This window comes from Oncorhynchus gorbuscha, linkage group LG03 (genome assembly GCF_021184085.1).
Source record: "Oncorhynchus gorbuscha isolate QuinsamMale2020 ecotype Even-year linkage group LG03, OgorEven_v1.0, whole genome shotgun sequence".
Taxonomy (NCBI): domain Eukaryota; kingdom Metazoa; phylum Chordata; class Actinopteri; order Salmoniformes; family Salmonidae; genus Oncorhynchus; species Oncorhynchus gorbuscha.
This window is the reverse complement of record NC_060175.1, coordinates 95,912,359-95,931,356: the sequence shown is the minus strand read 5'-3', so window position 1 is coordinate 95,931,356 and position 18,998 is coordinate 95,912,359. Positions and strand designations below refer to the sequence as shown.

The 18,998-nt window shown below is 46.4% G+C and overlaps 1 protein-coding gene across 3 annotated transcripts; it reads right to left on the bottom strand.

Annotated features, from left to right (window-relative positions):
- Positions 1-540: 540 nt before the first annotated feature.
- LOC124032306 (ceramide kinase-like) lies at positions 541-18,639 on the bottom strand. Of its 3 annotated transcripts, none has more exons than XR_006838253.1 (15): positions 18,234-18,639; positions 16,914-17,012; positions 16,594-16,731; positions 16,295-16,423; positions 15,987-16,050; positions 15,616-15,755; positions 15,358-15,432; positions 14,018-14,170; positions 8,058-8,163; positions 7,191-7,294; positions 6,754-6,950; positions 3,681-3,976; positions 3,046-3,357; positions 1,851-2,436; positions 541-1,801 (listed from the first exon to the last, which is right to left on the bottom strand). XR_006838253.1 is itself a non-coding variant. In XM_046344601.1 (14 exons), the coding sequence occupies exons 1-13, from the start codon at positions 18,355-18,357 to the stop codon at positions 3,285-3,287; spliced, it is 1,698 nt and encodes a 565-aa protein (XP_046200557.1). In that variant the 5' UTR covers positions 18,358-18,639; the 3' UTR covers positions 541-1,833; positions 3,241-3,284. The 3 variants fall into 3 exon arrangements, 1 of the variants encoding a protein (XP_046200557.1); XR_006838254.1 differs by having other exon boundaries at positions 541-1,833; positions 2,035-2,436; XM_046344601.1 differs by lacking the exon at positions 1,851-2,436 and having other exon boundaries at positions 541-1,833; positions 3,241-3,357.
- Between the last annotated feature and the right edge of the window lie 359 nt (positions 18,640-18,998).

Here is an 18,998-nt window from a genome sequence, read left to right as displayed (position 1 = left end):
CATAATAATAAGGTGTCTGTTTATTATGTGCAACATTTTCATAAATGCAAATCAGTAGCTGAAATAAACATACACATTTACAGGTGAAAATACCATAAGCTACTGACATCAAGTCATATCAAGCTGTATCATTGTTTGTAGAAAATATGATATATTGGGTGTAAAAAAAAACCATTAAGAACACCTTCCTAATATTGAGTTGCGCCCCCTTTTCCCTCAGAACCCGCCTCAATTGGTCGGGGCATGGTCTCTACAAGGTGGCTAAAGCGTTCCACAGGGATGTTGACTCCAATGCTTCAAACAGTTGTGTGAAGTTGGCTGGATGTCCTTTGGGTGGTGGACCATTCTTTATACACTCGGGAAACTGTGTGAAAAACCCAGCAGCATTGCCGTTCTTGACACAAACCGGTGCGCCTAGGGCCTACCACCAGACCCCGTTCAAAGGCACTGACATCTTTTGTCTGGCCCATTCACCCTCTGAATGGCACACAGACAATCCATGTCTCATTTGTCTCGAGAGGCTTAAAAATCCTTCTTTAACCGGACTCCTCCCCTTCATCTACACTGATTTTAAGTGGATTTAACAAGTGACATCAATAAGGGGATCATAGCTTTCACCTGGATCCACCTGTCATGAAAAGTGCAGGTGTTCTTAATGTTTTAAACACTCAGTGTACATTCCTTGAATTACCTCAAACCTCCATCTAAAGACTTAACCAAATCATTCCTGAATATTTTGACAAGAGAGAAAGCAGATGAAGTGAAATGGAAGGCTCTTTTGGGTAGTGTGTTACATTCAGTCACACCTACTTCCAATGTCATTCATGACCGTTGTCCCACTAACTTGTATGGTGACCCTACTGTTAGTTACAGTAGCCATTTCATCAGGTATGTCAAATGTAAGGCTCTGTTGGTTATTCTGTTGATAGTCACAGGTCAGAAAAATAAGTCTTTCCACAGACATCCCACTAACTGATACGTTGTCATTGAGCCTACATGAGGTTCGTACAGTAATACAGCCTTCTTCAGTTGTGATACATCTCAGTATCACAGTAAGGCTCCGTTCACTCTAGAAAAAAAACTACCCCAGAGAGAGAGAGAGCCATTTCATTGGTCCTAGCTGGCAGAATTATTGACTATAATTATGTTTTCTTTTTTGGCATTATTTTTCTCTGAAAGTAGTGTTATCGGACCCTACCACGGCCTCCCTCAGTCAGTAGTGTGAACGGACCCTACCACGGCCTCCCTCAGTCAGTAGTGTGAATGGACCCTACTACGGCCTCCCTCAGTCAGTAGTGTGAACGGACCCTACCACGGCCTCCCTCAGTCAGTAGTGTGAACGGGCCTCCCTCAGTCAGTAGTGTGAACGAACCCTACCACGGCCTCCCTCAGTCAGTAGTGTGAACGGACCCTACCTCCGCCTCCCTCAGTCAGTAGTGTGAACGGACCCTACCACGGCCTCCCTCAGTCAGTAGTGTGAAGGGACCCTACCACGGCCTCCCTCAGTCAGTAGTGTGAACGGACCTTACCTCCGCCTCCCTCAGTCAGTAGTGTGAACGGACCCTACCTCCGCCTCCCTCAGTCAGTAGTGTGAACGGACCCTACCTCCTCCTCCCTCAGTCAGTAGTGTGAACGGACCCTACCACGGCCTCCCTCAGTCAGTAGTGTGAACGGACCCTACCACGGCCTCCCTCAGTCAGTAGTGTGAACGGACCCTACCACGGCCTCCCTCAGTCAGTAGTGTGAACGGACCCTACCTCCGCCTCCCTCAGTCAGTAGTGTGAACGGACCCTACCACGGCCTCCCTCAGTCAGTAGTGTGAACGGACCCTACCTCCGTACCATGGTGACCTCCCTCAGTCAGTAGTGTGAACGGACCCTACCACGGCCTCCCTCAGTCAGTAGTGTGAACGGACCCTACCACGGCCTCCCTCAGTCAGTAGTGTGAACGGACCCTACCTCCGCCTCCCTCAGTCAGTAGTGTGAACGGACCCTACCACGGCCTCCCTCAGTCAGTAGTGTGAACGGACCCTACCATCGCCTCCCTCAGTCAGTAGTGTGAACGGACCCTACCACGGCCTCCCTCAGTCAGTAGTGTGAATGGACCCTACTACGGCCTCCCTCAGTCAGTAGTGTGAACGGACCCTACCACGGCCTCCCTCAGTCAGTAGTGTGAACGGGCCTCCCTCAGTCAGTAGTGTGAACGAACCCTACCACGGCCTCCCTCAGTCAGTAGTGTGAACGGACCCTACCTCCGCCTCCCTCAGTCAGTAGTGTGAACGGACCCTACCACGGCCTCCCTCAGTCAGTAGTGTGAAGGGACCCTACCACGGCCTCCCTCAGTCAGTAGTGTGAACGGACCCTACCACGGCCTCCCTCAGTCAGTAGTGTGAACGGACCCTACCACGGCCTCCCTCAGTCAGTAGTGTGAACGGACCTTACCTCCGCCTCCCTCAGTCAGTAGTGTGAACGGACCCTACCTCCGCCTCCCTCAGTCAGTAGTGTGAACGGACCCTACCTCCTCCTCCCTCAGTCAGTAGTCAGTGAACGGACCCTACCACGGCCTCCTCAGTCACGGCCTCCCTCAGTCAGTAGTGTGAACGGACCCTACCACGGCCTCCCTCAGTCAGTAGTGTGAACGGACCCTACCACGGCCTCCCTCAGTCAGTAGTGTGAACGGACCCTACCTCCGCCTCCCTCAGTCAGTAGTGTGAACGGACCCTACCACGGCCTCCCTCAGTCAGTAGTGTGAACGGACCCTACCCTACCTCCGGCCTCCTCAGTCAGTAGTGTGCGGACCCTACCACGGCCCCTCAGTCAGTAGTGTGAACGGACCCTACCACGGCCTCCCTCAGTCAGTAGTGTGAACGGCCTACCTCCGGCCCCTCAGTCAGTAGTGTGAACGGACCCTACCACGGCCTCCCTCAGTCAGTAGTGTGAACGGACCCTCAGTCCATCGCCTCCCTCAGTCAGTAGTGTGAACGGACCCTACCACGGCCTCCCTCAGTCAGTAGTGTGAACGGTAGTGTCAGTAGTGTGAACGGACCCTACCACGGCCTCCCTCAGTCAGTAGTGTGAACGGACCCTACCTCCGCCTCCCTCAGTCAGTAGTGTGAATGGACCCTACCACGGCCTCCCTCAGTCAGTAGTGTGAATGGACCCTACCACGGCCTCCCTCAGTCAGTAGTGTGAACGGACCCTACCACCGCCTCCCTCAGTCAGTAGTGTGAACGGACCCTACCACGGCCTCCCTCAGTCAGTAGTGTGAACGGACCCTAACACAGTTCACTTCCTGGTGGGCGTGGCTGATCCGTCCTCCATGCCCCGGGCATACAAACGCACCAGCTGACCATGAACCCTGGGAGGAAGGGAAGAATGGAGGGAGGGACAGGACAACAAGGCAGATGAGGACAGGGTAAGAAAATGCAGCATTGACACGTCATACTATCATGCTAAGTCTAACTCCTGTGCTGGCTCAAATATTTTATTTCTCCTTTCCAGCACGATTTCAGCAATGATGGTGAATGCATAACCAGGCTAGAGCAGTACAGCTTGGCTCAGCTCAATAGTATGAAAATATTATTAGAGGCTTCAGGTTGGGCCTGAAGCAGAGCACTAAATGTACACTGAAACTCTGTCAGGTAAGTATTGATTTCCATCATGTGATAAGATATCTCTTACCTGCAGAGGATCTCAGTGTGAGGTAGTATTTCTCCATCACAGTTCCACACAGACACTGAAGGAGGCTTACTGCAGCACAGGCCACACAAGTCTTTCTTCCTCCTGTCATTCGCCATCCCTCGCTCCTCTCCTCTTTCTACCAGGTGATGTTGGGAACCGCTCCGGCTTGTTCTCTCTTCCGCCATCCCTCCACCATTTACTGTCTCCCTCTCTTCATCCTCATCCTCCTTTTCTCCGGGTGGGAGAGAGAAACGTACTGCCTTCACGCGGTGGACATCCACGAAGGACAGGTCAAACTTAGAAGGGAAGATGCATTAGGTGACTATCGAAATACGATCAATCAAATACAGTAGCAACTTTTTCCTTTCATCACAAGTTGTTTCTTTTAGGCCTTTTAGTGCTGCAGCTAGATGTTACTCCATCAGCAAGTGTTCCTGTCTTTCTCGGATAGATATTTCCATACTGTTATGTGGCATGCCAGTCCACATGGTACGATAGCGATCTAACAAGCAATATGGCTTCAGAATTTGGCCTATTATCCAGGCTACAGTACTTGTGGAGGTTGTACCTACATAGTCCTAGGTTGAGGTTGGTTAGAATTAAAATGACCTGGCACCAGGTTAGAGTTACCTGGCACTGAGTTAGTTACCTGGCACTGAGTTAGTTACCTGGCACTGGGTTAGTTACCTGGTACTGAGTTAGTTACCTGGTACTGAGTTAGTTACCTGGCACTGAGTTAGTTACCTGGCACTGGGTTAGTTACCTGGCACTGGGTTAGTTACCTGGTACTGGGTTAGTTACCTGGCACTGGGTTAGGGATACCTGGCACTGGGTTAGGGATACCTGGCACTGGGTTAGGGTTACCTGGCACTGGGTTAGTTACCTGGCACTGGGTTAGTTACCTGGCACTGGGTTAGGGTTACCTGGCACTGGGTTAGTTACCTGGCACTGGGTTAGTTACCTGGCACTGGGTTAGGGTTACCTGGCACTGGGTTAGGGTTACCTGGCACTGGGTTAGTTACCTGGCACTGGGTTAGGGTTACCTGGCACTGGGTTAGTTACCTGGCACTGGGTTAGTTACCTGGCACTGGGTTAGGGTTACCTGGCACTGGGTTAGTTACCTGGCACTGGGTTAGTTACCTGGCACTGGGTTAGGGTTACCTGGCACTGGGTTAGTTACCTGGCACTGGGTTAGGGTTACCTGGCACTGGGTTAGTTACCTGGCACTGGGTTAGTTACCTGGCACTGGGTTAGTGTTACCTGGCACTGGGTTAGTTACCTGGCACTGGGTTAGTTACCTGGCACTGGGTTAGTTACCTGGCACTGGGTTAGGGTTACCTGGCACTAGGTTAGTTACCTGGCACTGGGTTAGTTACCTGGCCCCGGAGTTAATTACCTGGCACCGGGTTAGGGATACCTGGCACTAGGTTAGTTACCTGGCACTGGGTTAGGGTTACCTGGCACCGGGTTAGGGATACCTGGCACTAGGTTAGTTACCTGGCACTGGGTTAGGGATACCTGGCACTGGGTTAGGGATACCTGGCACTGGGTTAGGGATACCTGGCACTGGGTTAGTTACCTGGCACTGGGTTAGTTACCTGGCACTGGGTTAGTTACCTGGCACTGGGTTAGGGTTACCTGGCACTGAGTTAGGGTTACCTGGCACTGGGTTAGTTACCTGGCACTGGGTTAGTTACCTGGCACCGGGTTAGGGATACCTGGCACTGGGTTAGTTACCTGGCACTGAGTTAGGGTTACCTGGCACTGGGTTAGTTACCTGGCACTGGGTTAGTTACCTGGCACCGGGTTAGGGATACCTGGCACTGGGTTAGTTACCTGGCACCGGGTTAGGGATACCTGGCACTGGGTTAGTTACCTGGTACTGGGTTAGTTACCTGGCACCGGGTTAGGGATACCTGGCACTGGGTTAGTTACCTGGCACTGGGTTAGGGTTACCTGGCACCGGGTTAGGGATACCTGGCACTAGGTTAGTTACCTGGCACTGGGTTAGGGTTACCTGGCACCGGGTTAGGGATACCTGGCACTGGGTTAGTTACCTGGCACCGGGTTAGGGATACCTGGCACTAGGTTAGTTACCTGGCACTGGGTAAGGGTTACCTGGCACCGGGTTAGGGATACCTGGCACTGGGTTAGTTACCTGGCACCGGGTTAGAGTTACCTGGCACTGGGTTAGTTACCTGGCACCGGGTTAGAGTTACCTGGCACCGGGTTAGGGATACCTGGCACTAGGTTAGTTACCTGGCACTGGGTTAGGGTTACCTGGCACCGGGTTAGGGATACCTGGCACTAGGTTAGTTACCTGGCACTGGGTTAGGGATACCTGGCACTAGGTTAGTTACCTGGCAATGGGTTAGGGATACCTGGCACTAGGTTAGTTACCTGGCACTGGGTTAGGGATACCTGGCACTAGGTTAGTTACCTGGCACTGGGTTAGGGTTACCTGGCACTGGGTTAGTTACCTGGCACTGGGTTAGTTACCTGGCACTAGGTTAGTTACCTGGCACTGGGTTAGGGATACCTGGCACTAGGTTAGTTACCTGGCACTGGGTTAGAGTTACCTGGCACTGGGTTAGAGTTACCTGGCACTGGGTTAGTTACCTGGCACTGGGTTAGAGTTACCTGGCACTGGGTTAGAGTTACCTGGCACTGGGTTAGAGTTACCTGGCACTGGGTTAGGGTTACCTGGCACTGGGTTAGGGTTACCTGGCACTGGGTTAGGGTTACCTGGCACTAGGTTAGGGTTACCTGGCACTAGGTTAGGGTTACCTGGCACTGGGTTAGAGTTACCTGGCACTGGGTTAGGGTTAGCTGGCACTGGGTTAGTTATCTGGCACTGGGTTAGTTACCTGGCATTGGGTTAGTGTTATCTGGCACTGGGTTAGTGTTACCTGGCACCGGGTTAGTGTTACCTGGCACCGGGTTAGTGTTACCTGGCATCGGGTTAGTGTTACCTGGCACCGGGTTAGTTACCTGGCACTGGGTTAGTGTTACCTGGCACCGGGTTAGTTACCCGGCACTGGGTTAGTGTTACCTGGCACTGGGTTAGGGTTACCTGGTCCTGTGTGCTGGTGTGTCTGTGTAGGAAGGTGAGGAACCCTAGGGGATGTGTGTCCCGTACAATGATGAGGTCACCTGTCCCATCGGCCAGATGTGCTGAGGGGGACAGGCCCAGGGGACTGCGAGGACAGGAGCTGGACATACAGGTGAGGGACACAGCCTTGAACCGGCCCTCCACACTCACCCAATCACCTGCAGCACGAGGCAGAGAGAGCAGAGGAAGTTCTGTTACCGACCAGGGTTTGAACCCTGTTCTCCTGCATGCCACAATAGTTAGCCCACTGAGCTAAAGCCCAGACATTAACTCTAGGAGCTAACATAAGTCTTCCAGTCTCAGGCAAAGTTACTCTTCACCCAAGCGCGGTTCATGGAATTGCGTTACATAGGATGTGTATAGACTTTTGCATAGACTGCGAGTTTGTATAGACTTACCCTCTGAGTCGCTGCTGAACTGCCTGAAGTGGGAGATGTAGTTGGAACTAGCATCTGGAGAGTGGGGGAACAGTCTCTCTGTGCTCTTAGAACACACACTGCACCTGGAACACCGCACACACACACACACATTACCAATGATTGCTCTTTTTTTACAAGTGACATAGGTATAGCATACTGATACATTCCAGTGGTGTACCAACAGCACCTGTTCCTGATACACATGTGAATGGAATGCATGGCTATCGTCATCTTACTCTCCCTCACAGACCCTTGGGCTGGCTATCGATCACAGACTAAAGACAGGTACAGTCTTTCAAAGATACCAGTGTCCTTTTATATGTAGCATCTCCCAGTTCCTTACCCTCCCTTACAGACCGGGGGGCAGGTCTTAGTCATTTCAGACTAAATAGATTGGGTACAGTCTTTCACCCGGGTAGGCTACAGTCTGCTTTCACAGACCAGGAGGTGCTGTCTCTCCTTTCGTCCAGATCAGGTTGCCCTAGGTTGGCATGGAATCCGCCCTCCTTAAGGTACAGGACTACACCCGACACCTGGGTCTCTGTTGCAGGAGGAAGTGACTGAGACTGAGGTTCTTCCCCAGGGGAAATTTAGGTCATGTCACTATAGCCTCCTGATGACGTAAAGTAGCCAGAACACTTTCTCCCAATGGAAAAGAACACACTCTGTCAATCACAACATTTAGAGGAGCATGTGCTAGTACATATGTATTAGTTCCTCTCTGTAACAAGGAAAGAGGAGGACCATCCTTCTTTTCTTCCCTGGGTAAGCCTTGTTTTGGATCAGTGTACCAAGCAGTGAGTGAGCATTTTTATTCTCTGAAAAATATATATAGTTAGTTGCTACCCAGAGAGGCAGCGTGTGTTGTCCCTGGGGTTGGAGAGCTGGGGGTCTGCTGGTAGGTACTGAACTAGGCCTGCATAGCTCCTGTTACTCAGGTACACCATAGCACCTGGGGGAAGAGAGGGCGGGAGAGGGTTAGCAACCATCCTACAGATGTATGATCATACTTTGAGCCAATTTGCTTCACCAGGAAAATAATCCTGCAGCAACAGGAAATGTTAATTATTATGTGGATTATAATTCATTTACATTTTTGTAGGGGTTAATACATTTTTTCAGAAGGGAAAATAAAATCATGAAATGTCAAAGTGGAAATTACAAACTTCAGAAGCTACAAGTTTAAAGTTCTCCTGCAACAGTGTGTACAAATTAAGATCCTACATCTGTATGGCTCTGATTCATACTGTAAACACAGAGAAACTCTATCCTCACTACCTCTCACTCTAACTGGTATGCAACACTATATATGAATGTTCTGTCATTATGCACGTTGTCATTATAGACATGATTTACTTCTTAGAGCTTGTGATATGTAGTGAGTGACACAACGGTGTGTCACCCAGGTCCAAGTCATCCAGGTCCTGAGGCAGCAAAGCCTCCCCACACCGTCCTATCACCATGCTGACCATTGGTATGAGGTTCTTACTGTGGAATGCAGTGTTTGGTTTTCGCCAGACATAATGGGACCCATTTCATCCAGCAAGTTGACTCAAGTTTGCCAAAAAGCACCTGGATGATCAGCAAGACTCCTGGAAGAATGTTCTATGGACAGATGAGTCAAAAGTATCACTTTTTGGACTACATGGATCCCATTATGCCTGGCGAAAACCACACACTGCATTCCACAGTAAGACCCTTATACCAACAGTCAAGCATGGTGGTGGTAGTGTGATGGGGCTTTTCAGCCTCACCTGGATGACTGAGATACTTTTTCACAGATCTCTAGATATATATGTAGCTATATACAGTACCAGTCAAAAGTTTGGACACACCTACTCATTCAAGGGTTTTCTTTATTATTTACTACTTTTAGAGGAGCATGTGCTAGTACGTATGTATTAGTTCCTCTCTGTAACAATAAAGACGTGGATTTTCTACATTGTAGAATAATAATAAAGACATTAAAACTATGAAATAACACAGAATGATGTAGTAACCAAAAAAGTTAAACAAATAAAAATAGATTTTAGATTCTTCAAAGTAGCCAACCTATGCCTTGATGACAGCTTTGCACACTCTTGGCATTCTCTCAACCAGCTTCACCTGGAATGTTTTTCCAACAGTCTTGAAGGAGTTCCCACATATGCTGACCACTTGTTGGCTGCTTTTCCTTCAATGTATGGTCCAACTCATCCCAAACCATCTCAATTGGGTTGAGGTCAGGTCATCTGATGTAGCACTTCCAGCACTTACACAGCCTGGAAGTGTGTTGGGTCATTGTGCTGTTGAAAAACAAATGATAGTCCCACTAAGTGCAAAACAGATGGAATGGTGTATTGCTGCAGAATGCTGTGGTTGCCATGTTGGTTAATTGAGCCTTGAATTCTAAATAAATCACCAACAGTGTCACCAGCAAAGCATCCCCACACCATCACACCACCCCCTCCATGCTTCACGGTGGGAACCACACTGGTGGAGATCATCTGTTCACCTACTCTGCGTCTCACAAAGATAAGGCGATTGGAACCAAACATCTCAAATTTGGACACATCAGGCCAGATTTCCACCGGTCTAATGTTCATTGCTCGTGTTTCTTGGCCCAAGCAAGTATTCTTATTGGTGTCCTTTTCGTTGTGGTTTCTTTGCAGCAATTTGACCATGAAGGACTGATTCACACAGTTTCCTCTGAACAGTTGATGTTGAGATGTATGTTACTTGAACTCTGTGAAGCATTTATTTGGGCAGCAATTTCTGAGGCTGGTAACTAATGAACTTATCCTCTGCAGCAGAGGTAACTCTGGGTCTTCCTTTCCTGTGGAGGTCCTCATGAGAGGACCTCCACATGAGAGGTTAGCCTGGATGACAGAAACAGTCTGTCATCCAGGCTAACCTTCCAAAGGATTCTAACTCTGTTTACCCATAGCTCTATATCTGACCAATGTTTACCACAATACCAATGATCTTTCTTCTGTACTGAAATTCCAAATACTGTACCACTTGGCAGTTATGTACATATTGTTGTTCTATTCCTTTTGCTTATTTTCTGAATAACTGTAAGATGTAAATATTGTGTCGTTCCTGGAAGCTGTTGCCGTAGTGATAACCAAAAGATACCTGTGTTGTAGCCAGTTCATCATAAAGCTTGATGGTTTTTGCGACTGCACTTGAAGAAACTTCTTGAAATTTTCAAGATTGACTGATGTCTTTCTTTCTCTTTGCTTTTTTTTAGCTGTTCTTGCTATAATTTGGATTTGGTCTTATACCAAATAAGGCTTTCTTCTGTATACCACCCCTACTATGTCACAGCACAACTGATTGTCTCAAATGCATGAAGAAGAAAATAAATTCCACAAATTCACTTTTAACAAGGTACACCTGTTAATTGAAATGCATTCCATGTGACTACCTCATGAAGCTACTACATGATTCCATATGTGTTATTTCATAGCTTTGATGTCTTCACTATTATTCTACAATGTAGAAAATAATAACAATTGTAAGAAACTTGGAATAAGTAGGTTCGTCCAAACTTTTGACTGGTACTGTGTATATACAGTGCATTTGGAAAATATTCAGAACTGCTGACTTTTTCCACATTTTGTTACGTTACAAGCCTTATTCTAAAATGGATTAAATCGTTTTTTCCCTCATCGATCTACACATAATCCCTCATAATGACAAAGCAAAAAAAATGCAATATCATATTTACAAAAGTATTCAGACCCTTTACTCAGTACTTTGTTGAAGCACCTTTGGCAATTATTACAAGTCTTCTTGGATATGACGCTGCAATCTTGCACACCTGTATTTGGGGAGTTTCTCCCATTTTTCTCTGCAGAGCCTCTCAAACTCTGTCAGGTTGGATGGGGAGCGTCGCTGCACAGCTATTTTCAGGTCTCTTCAGAGATGTTCGATTGAGTTCAAGTCCGGGCTCTGGCTGGGCCACTCAAGGACATTCAGAGACTTGTCATGAAGTCACTCCTGCGTTGTCTTGGTTGTGTGCTTAGGGTTGTTCTCCTGTTGGAAGGAGAACCTTCTCCCCAGTCTGAGGTCCTGAGCGCTTGGAGCAGGTTTTCATCAAGGATCTCTATGTACTTTGTTCAGTTCATATTTCCCTTGATCCTGAGTAAACTCCCAGTTCAGCTAATAAACTGCACTGGAAAGATAGAACAGCACACTGCGATAAGATGAGAGGGGGTGGTCTGTGACAAAATCTAAAGAAGTCTCTAGATTTTGCTCGTCTAATGTAGAGTATATTGTGATAAATTGCAGGCTACTACTTGCCTAGAGAGTTGTCACCTATACTTTTATTTATTTTATTTTATTTGATTTATTTGTATTTATTTACCACCACAGATGCTGGCACTAAGACCTCAGTCAGATGTATAAGGAAATAAGCAAACAGGAAACCATTCACCCAGAGGCGGCGCGCCTAGTGGCCGGAGACTTTTAATGCCTGGAAACTTAAATCAGTTCCACCAAATTTCTATCAACATGTTAAATGTGCAACCATAAGGGACAAAAATTCTAGATCACCTGTACTCCGCACACAGTGACGCGTACAGAGCTCTCCCTCACCCTCCATTTGGTAAATCCGACCACAACTCTATCCACCTGAATCCTGCTTACAAGCAAAAATGAAAGCAGGAATCACCAGTGACTCGGTCTACAAAAAAGTGGTCAGATGAAGCAGATGCTAAACTACAGGACCGTTTTGCTATCACAGACTGGAACATGTTCCAGGATTCTTCCGACGGCATTGAGGAGTACACCACATCAGTCACTGGCTTTATTAATAAGTGCATCGAGGACGTTGTCCCCACAGTGACTGTATGTACATACCCCAACCAGAAGCCATGGATTACAGGCAACATTCGCACTGAGCTAAAGGGTAGAGCTGCCGCTTTCAAGGTGCGGGACTCTAACCCGGATGCTTACAAGAAATCCTGCTCTGCCCTGCGATGTCCATCAAACAGGCAATGCGTCAATACAGGGCTAAGGTTGAATCATACTACACCGGCTCCGACACTCATCTTATGTGGTAGTGCCTGCAAACCATTACAGACTACAACGGGAAGCACAGCCGCAAGCTGCCCAGTGACACGAGCCTACCAGACGAGCTAAATCACTTCTATGCTCGCTTCGAGGCAAGCAACACTGAGGCTTGCATGAGAGCATCAGCTGTTCCGGACGACAGTGTGATCACGCTCTCCGTAACCAATGTGAGTAAGACCTTTAAACAGGTCAAAATTCACAAGGCTGCAGGGCGAGACGGATTACCAGGACGTGTACTCCGGGCATGTGCTGACCAACTGGCAGGTGTCTTCACTGACATTTTCAACATGTCCCTGATTGAGTCTGTAATACCAACATGTTTCAAGCAGACCACCATAGTCCCTGTGCCCAAGAACAAAGGCAACCTGCCTAAATGACTACAGACCTGTAGCACTCAGGTCCGTAGCCATGAAGTGCTTTGAAAGGATGGAAATGGCTCACATCAACACCATTATCCCAGATACCCTAGACCCACTCCAATTTACATACTGCACCAACAGAACCATAGACGATGCCATCTTTATTTCACTCCACACTGCCCTTTCCCACCTGAACAAAAGGAACACTTATGTGAGAATGCTATTCATTGACTACAGCTCAGCGTTCAACACCATAGTACCCCCAAAGCTCATCACTAAGCTAAGGATCCTGGGACTAAACACCTCCCTCTGCAACTGGATCCTGGACTTCCTGACAGGCCGCCCCCAGGCGGTGAGGGGAGGTAGCAACACATCTGCCACGCTGATCCTCAACACTGGAGACCCCCAGGGGTGCATGCTCAGTCCCCTCCTGTACTCCCTGTTCACCCACGACTGCATGGCCAGGCACGTTTGTAGACGACACAGCAGTGGTAGGCCTAATCACTGACAACGACGAGACAGCCTATAGGGAGGAGGTCTGAGACCTGGCCGGGTGGTGCCAGAAAAACAACTTCTGGTGCCAGAAGAACAACAACAATCCTCAAAAGGTTCTACAGCTGCAACATCGAGAGCATCGTGACTGGTTCCATCACTGCCTGGTACAGCAATTGCTCGGCCTCCGACCGCAAGGCACTACAGAGGATAGTGCGTACGGCCCATTACATCACTGGGGCTAAGCTGCCTGCCATCCAGGACCTCTACAACTGGCGGTGTCAGAGGAAGGCCCTAAAAATTGTCAAAGAGCCCAGCCAACCCAGTCATAGACTGTTCTCTCTACTACCACATGGCAAGTGGTACCGGAGTGCCAAGTCCAGGACAAAAAGGCTTCTCAACAGTTTTTACCCTCAACCCATAAGGCTCCTGAACAGGTAATCAAATGGCTACCCGGACTATTTGCATTGTGTGCCCCCCCCCAGCCCCTCTTTTATGCTGCTGCTACTCTCTGTTTATCGTTTATGCATAGTCACTTTAACTATACATTCATGTACATATGTACATGGCTACTTTTGAAGAATCTCAAATCTAAAATATATTTTTATTTGTTTAACACATTTTTGGTTACTACATGATTCCATATGTGTTATTTCATAGTTTTGATGTCTTCACTATTATTCTACAATATAGTAAATGTAGTAATAAAAAAGTAATAAGAAAAACCCTTGAATGAGTAGCTGTGTCCAAATGTTTGACTGGTACTGCAATATTAGACCATGTGAAGCTGATGGTACTCAGCATCGCCTCATACATAGTGACTGCATCACATTATGCCAATAATCACAATAATGCACACCTTCTCGTCTATGATTGCTTTCATTTTTCGTTCCATACCTGAATAGTCATATCGGAGAGGCCCCATCCAGCGGTGTCTCTCACTTTCAGCCAGCACGTCACCATAGAACCCGTATCCTACCAGAGACACAGAGTAACGCACCAGAGACGAGCGGTGGTGGACAGAACACACGTCCAGAGGCTGAGAGTCTCCTGCAATGGGTTGTCGGAATGTGGAGGACAAGGTAGATCATGATTTAGATCATGATTTTGAATATTGACATTAACGTCACAATTCTGCCCTTGTTAAATAATGATGCTGCTTTTGACTAAAGTTGCTGCTTGTGGCTTCTCTAAAGTGATGCTTTTCACATCTTATGCAGTGCGACTAACAGTCGCAATTAAGGTTAAGTACCTTGCTTATGGGCACATCGATAGATTTTTCAACTAGTCTGCTCAGGGACTCGAACCTGCAACCTCCCGGTGACTTAAATTTTTCTATTTCACCTTTATTTAACCAGGTAAGCTAGTTGAGAACAAGTTCTCATTTACAACTGTGACCTGGCCAAGATAAAGCAAAGTAGTGCGACAGAAACAACAACACAGAGTTACATATGAAATAAACAAGTGTACAGTCAATAACACAATAGAACAAAAAGAAAGTCTATATACAGTCTGTGCAAATGGCATGAGGTGGTAAGGCAATAAATAGGCCATAGTAGAAAAGTAATTACAATTTAACAGATTAACACTGGAGTGATAGATGAGCAGATGATGTTCAGATGATGGTGCGTAAGTAGTGATACTGGTGTGCAAAAGAGCAGCAAAGTAAATAAAAACAATATGGGGATGAGGTAGGTAGATTGGGTGGGCTATTTACAGATGGACTATGTACAGCTGCAGCGATCGGTTAGCTGCTCAGATAGCTGATGTTTAAAGTTAGTGAGGGAAATGTAAGTCTCCAGCAATTTTTTTTTTCAATTCGTTCCAGTCACTGGCAGCAGAGAACTGGAAGAAAAGGCGGCCAAAGGAGGTGTTGGCTTTGGGGATGACCAATGAAATATACCTGCTGGAGCGCATACAACGGGTGGGTGTTGTTATCATAACCGGTGAGCTGAGATAAGGCAGAGCTTTACCTAGCATAGACTTATAGATGACCTGTAGCCAGTGGGTCTGGCGACAAATATTTAGCAAGGGCCAGCCGACTTGAACATACAGGTCGCAGTGGTGGGTGGTATACTGGCTCAATGATTAAACGCTATGCTACCTGCTTCCTCAGTGGCTAAAGATATTGGCTAAATATGAGTTTAAGCTACACAAGATAACAAAGTCAAGTATAATGTAATCTAAAATGTGTTATTTGTTATTAAATGTGTTTTTCATTTATATTCATGTCTCACCAATGATAATGTGCAGTGCAGAGGTCACTGGGTCATTGACTCCCACAGTGGCAAAACACACGCAGTCTGTGGAGCCTGAGGAGAGAACACACAGACTCATATCAGTCTCATATCAGATGCAACTATATAGTCATGGTGAATCTTTAAGTATTTTCTCGATTCCTTGTCTCCTCCCTCCTCAAAACGTTCACTTTCTTTGCGGAAGGACTTCTGAGATCAACCAAATGCATTTAATTCTTTATCAATGATGTCTCTCACCTGCAGGAATGATGCCAATGTGAAGGTCACATGACTGTAGGGAGGGGTCATGCTCCGATAGCCCCGCCTCCTGCTGTGTTCGGCCAATCACACCGTGCAGCAGCTCACTGAACATTCCATCCCCGCCCACACATACCACACTGAGGAAGGGACAAACATAAACAAACAGTGATGTGGTGAAACCCAATCCCAGGCTAAACCTGAAATGTAATGCACTACTCAATATATAGTGCACTTCTTTTGAACAGAGTCCTAAGGGCCTTACTACTTTTGACCAGAGCCCTCATCAAAAGGGGTGAATAGGATAGCATTTCGTGATTGGCTGCCATAGTGTTGCTGTTAACATGACAACATTGAAATGTCTGACATACCCATCGAAACCAGTCAGGTCTTTCTTCAATATGTGGTCTCTCGCCTGGTTGGCCCGCTCTGTCACTGAATGACAAAAACAAAGCAGAATTTGTTTTACTATTAGAAATACAGCAATATACCATGTTATAATACGGCAATAGACCATGTTATTATATAGCAATAGACCATGTAATTATGAGCATAATCACCACACAATGATAATTAGCCTGCTACTGACAAACCCGAAACCAACTTAACTACCAGTTCTATCGGTTTGTCAATAAGTCACAGGCTTTTCTGCATCACTATTGTTTTACACGGGTCTCACCTACAACATGAGAGCTGACCCCTGCCAGCTCAAATAGTGGGGCCACTAGAGAGTGATAGATCTCCCTCCCTTGTTTCTTTCCTCCGAACGGGTTGATGAACACCAACAACCTGTGAGGACGAGAGGGGCCTGAGAGAGGAGAGGAGGATAGACCGATCAAAAGTGCATATCAAAAGAAGAGTGGAGACAGTGGATCCATGGAAAACAACAGGTGGGGGGGGGTTAGAATTGCACTAACAGGATAAATACATTTAATCTTATCATAAATCTTATCTCAGGACAAGTGAAGTTATCCTTACTGTGTGTTTTGAGGGCAATCCTCAGCTGGGTCATCCACTGGTCTCTGAGATCCCTGCTGGGACAGCTGAACTGGGTCCTGCCCAGGCGCCATAGCAACCCATAGGAACTACCGTTGCTGCTACGCTTCACATAGAACACTGCAAAACAGGACACAGGGAGGGAGGGAGGGGGGGAAGGGGAGAGAAGGAGGGAGGGACACCAGGAAATTGCTTTTGCTTGATTTTGTGTTGTGTCTAATCTCGGCTCCCAGAACTAAATCTCTTGCTGCGTCTGTTACCAGAGACTGTGTGCCTGACCTTGGGGCAGTAACATAACTCACCTGTGAAGTCTCTGTCTGTGTCTTCAGAAACTGACCTCTGGGGCAGAACCTCCACATGCCCCTCCTCCACAGCAACAATCTCCGACACTGGTACTGAAACTAGGATCCCACAGGCACAGTATGACATTGAAACTTGTATTACATAAGCCCTGCTTATACCTGGTGATAACATGCGTCCGTTGCCCTGATCTTGTCCACATTCTGATTGTGCTCACATTTTTAGACAGACGTAGATGATTAAAAGACACATTGTGATCTGATTGTGATCAGATCTTCCTTACCACCTCCAGAGGTAGTCAGGCACACATTTTGTCTGGATATCAATCAACAGATTGCATACAGGGAGGAACCATCTAATATGGTCACAATGCGGACACAGTGGACATGTAAGAGACACATTTTAATACAATGTGTAGATGCGACATATTGATCAGCTCACCAAACTCACATGTTATAGCAAGGTGTTAACGAGGCTACACGCACACACAAACTGGTAAATATTTTGCTTATATTGAGCTCATGTGGCTATTAATTAAAGGACACATTGGATAGTGTGTGTGTGTGTGTGTGTGTGTGTGTGTGTGTGTGTGTGTGTGTGTGTGTGTGTGTGTGTGTGTGTGTGTGTGTGTGTGTGTGTGTGTGTGTGTGTGTGTGTGTGTGTGTGTGTGTGTGTGTGTGTGTGTGTGTGTGTGTTTTCTAGTGTTTCATGTTGGTGCTGTATAACTTGTTGTTCACCTTTACAGGAAAAGGGACATTCTTCATGAGTGAAATACAGAGTACCTATAATATTTTATTTTTTTATACCAATTTCTCTGAAACACACACTAATTACTAGCCTACTAATTTTACAGAATGGATAGAATTTCAATTCATTTTACCACTAGCATGTAGCCTATTTACATCAGTTTCCACTTACATGCCGTCTCCAAGACAGGTTTGGTGACTTTCTATTAGTGGTACATATCACACATTCACTCTACTCAAAACAACATGCTGTGTGATGCCAGTGTGATAGAAGGATTACCAGATGTCATAAGGTGAACGCACCAATTTGTAAGTCGCTCTGGATAAGAGCGTCTGCTAAATGACTTAAATGTAATGTAATATGAGGCTAGTCAAGTCTTCTTTTTATTTACTCTATTCTAAGAGTGAATGAGATTGTTATGCAGTTATTACTAGGCAACCTAAGATAAAATCTAAATCCTATATGAGCCTACATTAAAGTGTATTTAAAAGTAATGTATATAATGAAATGTCTACAATTAGAATGAGATGCCATGCACGACGAAAGTGATGGATAAAATTATACAAAGGACTCACCGGTCTTGTCACGGTTCTTCTTATCGAGCCCAGTCCAGTTGAGGTGCCATTCGGTAAGGGCTGCCCGGTAACGTTTCTTACCGACCCATAGACTGGACTCCAACTGTACTAGATCTACATCCATACTATGTGTATCTCTACAAACGTCTATAGTATAGATAGACAGGATTGTAGTTCTCTATCACTATCACAGAAGAATGTAGGCAACCGAAGAACAATTTATTTTAGAAATGATTCAAATAATTCAATATTACCGCATATTAAAATGATACACTCTCCAGATACAAGCTCCACTCTGAAAACAATATCTCAAAGTGTTGTTTAAATACCATAAAGGTCTGATAAGATTAATGAGAAACTTTTTTGTATCTGTAAAGTCCCTGTCTTTAGGTTGACGCGCTTGTCAGTGACAGATAGACTTCATCTCTAAAAATATTTTGGTTTCCTTATATCCCTCTTCCACCTGTCGTTAACATTTGCATGCTACTCTCTGATTGGCTGCTACTACCCACGTTGCAGGTAATTAGCATACAATCCTGTCATGCCAAAATATTGGATTCCTTTGACTCTTTGAACTGCTCTGTATGAAATATCATACATTTCAAAAGCCTGTTTCATTTTTTTTGCCAACTCTACTCTTTATAGACTAAACTGAATGAACTTGAATTGAACTGAGAAGTTGCCTAATCATGTTGACTTAAATTACCATTAAAAAAATATCAACGTAATACTGTGTGGACTATAGGTGCACTTGATTTATGGTAG

Coding starts and splice junctions, on each gene's coding strand:
- LOC124032306 (XM_046344601.1), bottom strand. CDS start 18,357: ATGGATGTAGATCTAGTACAGTTGGAGTCCAGTCTATGGGTCGGTAAG. Junction 16,732..16,913: donor CACAGACAGAGACTTCACAG/GTGAGTTATGTT, acceptor CCTGTTTTGCAG/TGTTCTATGTGAAGCGTAGC. Junction 3,977..6,753: donor ACACCAGCACACAGGACCAG/GTAACCCTAACC, acceptor TTCCCTTCTAAG/TTTGACCTGTCCTTCGTGGA.